The 4,176-nt window shown below is 49.1% G+C and overlaps 3 protein-coding genes across 3 annotated transcripts in view; 1 reads left to right on the top strand and 2 right to left on the bottom strand.

The window, feature by feature from the left end:
- BDV38DRAFT_48834 (uncharacterized protein) overlaps positions 1–127 on the top strand; it is a 329-nt gene extending 202 nt beyond the window's left edge. The window contains exon 1 of the mRNA XM_032063434.1: positions 1–127. This exon is cut by the window's left edge and continues 202 nt beyond it. Within this exon, the coding sequence (XP_031906795.1) occupies positions 1–91 (91 nt within the window). The 3' untranslated portion in view covers positions 92–127.
- BDV38DRAFT_48833 (uncharacterized protein) lies at positions 128–690 on the bottom strand. The gene has a single exon (XM_032063433.1). It carries the CDS (start codon positions 579–581, stop codon positions 165–167), a length of 417 nt encoding a protein of 138 aa, XP_031906794.1. The 5' UTR covers positions 582–690; the 3' UTR covers positions 128–164.
- A 953-nt stretch (positions 691–1,643) lies between these two features.
- BDV38DRAFT_291361 (pentatricopeptide repeat protein) lies at positions 1,644–3,917 on the bottom strand (the record flags this gene model as incomplete). The annotated part of the gene is made up of 2 exons (XM_032061721.1): positions 1,644–3,185; positions 3,264–3,917. The coding sequence occupies 2 exons, from the start codon at positions 3,915–3,917 to the stop codon at positions 1,755–1,757; spliced, it is 2,085 nt and encodes a 694-aa protein (XP_031906793.1). The 3' UTR covers positions 1,644–1,754.
- Between the last annotated feature and the right edge of the window lie 259 nt (positions 3,918–4,176).

Below are 4,176 nucleotides of genomic sequence, written 5' to 3'. Positions count from 1 at the left end.
TTTTTGTAATGTTGGTGTAGTATTTTCCTTGTTGACGTATTCAATACTGTCATTCTCTTGGTCGCGAAGCCTGTTAAACGTAGCGGATTGAAATGATGATCGTCACCCCTTTTTCGAGGCCTCGCACGGCCCAATCAGAGTTGATCTCCCCATGAATTCCGGATTCATGCGACTCCATAGACCTCAGTCACAGGGATAGTAAAGTTCTTCTGTGTGGATGTGATGTTGGCATGGCCAACAGCATAGAACTCGGCCTCGCCTCGGAACCAAGCGTGTTGTACATGGACCGTCCACACGGGGTATAGTTGAGACACCACCTTCGCCTTCACGTGCTTGTCATCACAGAAGGCGAAATCATCTTGGACATTGGTACCCGAGCAATGAGTTTGGAAGCCGGGGGTGTTCTGGCTTGCGACGCCGGTAATATTGAAGTTATACACGCAGCCCCCTGGGGAACAGCCAGTGTTGAAGTTGGCGACTTGCCAGGTCAAAGCTGGACTGGTATTAAGGCGATGGAGAGGCAGAGCGGAGGCAACGTTGAGGGCAGAGAGGGCGACCGTGAAGACCGAAGAGAGTTGCATGGTGGATGGAGTGTAGGTAAGTTGGCTGACTGTGAAGAGGGTATGTAGTATGTGGAAATTGCAAATAGAGTTTTAAAGGCAGAGTTAAGAAGGGCGACAGTCGTGCTTTATATAGAAACTAAAGAACTGATTGTAGGGGGAGTAGAAGTTTCAGGTCGTGATTGTAGGGTCAAACCCAACAACTATATGAGAGGGTCACCGTGCTTTATAGTAGTAGTATGAGTGAATGGAGGTCGGGCGCAGGAGCCATTCGACCCCGAGAAGGCGAAGACCTGACTGGCTGTGGAGCACTTCGACCAAAGAACCACCGAACCAGCATCCTGTCGATCACTAATATCAATGCAAAGATTTTGCCGGACCACCCCGTATGGAGACTCCTGAAACCTCCATCTCATGAGAGGCAAAGCAGAGGATGTAGCAGCGGCATCGGCATCATCCCTTCGTCATGGGCGTAACCCCCCGTTCAAACTAGGGGTGAGGTGGCAGGTACCACTTGCGATCCGAGTGGTTAGCTATTATTAAATATCAAAGATGACCGTAGAAATATACGGTAAGTCTGTATATGACTATTCTCCGCGATGCAAGATTTAAGACAGTGTGCCAGCCATCTTTCGGCGGACGGTCGCAATCTCGAGACCTCCGTGCTGTAGCAATTGTCAATTATTTATAGAATCAAAGATGAATTCCATTGTATCCGTACTGTAAGCAGATAGCAAATCACGGAACGCATGGAACGGAACTGGAACCGTTCGAACCATAGTTCAACCCTAGACCTCTCCCAGTGGGGACCGACTAACTTCGACCCCAAACATCAGACTCTTGGCACCGAGATAAAATAAACCGACGGTGGTTTGAGGGTCGGCTTGGTGTTGCATTCGGGGTCTCAGTGTGAAGACTTTCCGTTGGATGGAATGGGAGACATTTCAGTGTGCTTCTCGAGGGTACATGCATGGAGATGTGGTACTGTTACTTTGCAGTGTTTGATCTTTCCTGCACCATGTTGTTTGTCACTTTCAGCGGATGTTGGCCTTACGACTACTCCAACGTCAGGTGGTAATTGACGTCAATTCTCTGATCCATCATGGAATAACTTTCAAACCTCAAAGCCACCGCTGATATATACACTAAACTACAATGGTAGAGAATATATTGTACAAGGTAACGACATCCATATCAATTGGATGGCGAATTTGCATCGGCCTTGACCTGATCCTCAGGGATTAGTCCGCCAGGCTCGTAATCTTCCCATCCTTCTTCCTCTCGGGCCCTTGCAATAGCTAGCCGTCTTCTCTTCTGTTTCCGTTTCTCTTTGCTTTCAGCCCGTCGCTCCTCTTTGGTTATGACCTTCCGCGGCCCCTGTCTGAAACGATTGGCGTACTCCAGGGGTGAATCAGACGGCACCTTCTTGATGAGACCTGCGCGGACTTGTGTGGGATCAAAGTCATCCGCCTGCCTGCGCACCAATGCATCCCTGATCTGCGGATGATACCTCAACTGCACAGCATACTGGTCGCTCGAGCCGGTACAGAGATCCCGGATCTCAGCTCGCGCATCTTCGCTGGGGGATGCGTCTCGTGCCAGCAGATCCTGGAAGTACATGTATGCCGATTCAAAGTTACCAGCATCTAAACACATTATGATGAGATGCTCGAATGTCGTGGCGTTCGGTACCACACCCAGTGTGGCCATTTCCTTCACAATAAACATGCCGGCATCGGTATTTTTAGCCCGGCGGCACATGCCAATAAGGGAGTTGTAAACTGAGACATCCGCTTTCTCCGAACACAAAGCATAAAGTTGCTTGTAAAGCGCAAGCCCATCATCTACCACAAAGGGATCGTTAATTGCTTCGTGCTCGCACATCTCGAGCACTACTAGAGCACATCGAAGGGGTATTTCGTATTTTAAAGCTTTGAGTTGCTTGAGCATAGACCATGCCTCTCGTGGACTGGTTCTTGATTGTATCATGCAGGTTAGAATGGCGGCAGTTGAACTTGACTCCAACGCAATCTTTGCCTTGTGCATTTCGCAGAGCACTTCAAAACCGGCGTAAAGGTTCCCAGAGATCACGTGGGCCTCCGTAATCTTTTCATAGTCCTCCAAACTAAGAGGTACGTCCGATTCAGTCAGAAAGCGAGCGACCGACGCAGCGAGTTCAGTATCCCCTGTGCGGGACGCAACTGTCAATACATTACTGCAGACTCCGTATGACGGGTAAAGATATCTCAGTTCAACCATCTGATCCCACACGAAGCGTGTGGTCTCATGGTGAACGGCATCACTTGCCACATCTAGTACGTAAAGCCACAGGTCCGTTGTCATGTCATACCCCTGATCAACCCGTGAACGCATTAACCGCACCACCTCGTCAAACTCCTCGAATTCGCAGAGGTAGTAGATGAGCATGCTGTGTAACCAACCCTCAACCGGCATGTCCTTTCTCTCCATGTGCGCGATATTATCTAGGGCCAACTCGAACTGATGCTCTCTCACAAGCCCAGCCACCACATAATGCCAACCGTCCGGGCTCAATGGAAGCCATCGGTCTCGAAGGGTGCGCACAAGTTCCTGGCGTAGTAAATAGTCCGGATGAACTGCGATGGCCTGTCAATGTGAAGAGCTATCAGTCAAAAGAATCCCGTAAAGTGTAGGGAAGAAAACCACTGTAGGCGACGGTCGTACCTGTAATGCCGTGTGCAGCGTCCCAGAATCCAACGTAAACCCATTCGCCTCCATCTCTGCTAGTAAGTGCCGAACTACTTCTGGTGATCCACGTTCTGCATCCGAATTGGCGCGTAATAGTGCCCTATAGTGTCGTACCTCAGGGCGTACATGGCGATCTCTAATCAAGATGCGCAGTATCTGGCTCGTGCTTAGGACCCTTGGGGCTGAGGTCGTGAGCTCTTGAAGCTTTTGCTCCAAAAATGCCGTCGGTTTATGTTCAAGAGTCTTGGGAACTCCAGGTGGACGTTTGCGGGTATCCTCTGTGCTAGAGTTCTCCTCTTTCAGCGATTTGCCGGCATCTAGACCAAGCTTGTTGTGGTTCTCATCCAATTGACGAGGGGTTTTTTGCTGGTCCATTGATTCGCTATATCCATCTCCCAAAGCTCCATCCCCGTTTGGCGGATCAATCCCATCAACCTTTCGAATAGAAGCGCTGCTCAAGCATTTTCGCGGTATTAATACAGGACCCGCTAAGAAAGCCGAATATTGACCGGGTTTAGCAGCTCGTTTCCGCTTTATGAGAGGGATACGGGGGCGCTTAAAGGCGTTGAGACTGAATGATGGACAGAGGCAATACCAAAGTCCATCTACAATAAGTGTCTGCCGTGGCATGTCGACCCTCTGGGTAACCAGAATCGTCAACCTTCCATCTAAATTCCCTTGTCAAAAACGACCGTATCATCACGTGACATGGAAGTACCATGGCTTGATACGATAGTGGATGAAGCGAGCATAGCTGCGCAATACAGATCAGCACGATCACTTTACAAGTATTCCTTTTCTTCTTCTTTTGGTTGTATTCTATATAGAGAAGTATTCCAGTAAGGATATAAAAAACGAGTAGTTCATATGGCACATTTCCCATTGAAGA

Source organism: Aspergillus pseudotamarii (genome assembly GCF_009193445.1).
Source record: "Aspergillus pseudotamarii strain CBS 117625 unplaced genomic scaffold BDV38scaffold_154, whole genome shotgun sequence".
Classification (NCBI taxonomy): domain Eukaryota; kingdom Fungi; phylum Ascomycota; class Eurotiomycetes; order Eurotiales; family Aspergillaceae; genus Aspergillus; species Aspergillus pseudotamarii.
Note: the sequence above shows the minus strand (reverse complement) of the source record. Positions and strands in the feature narration are given on the sequence as shown.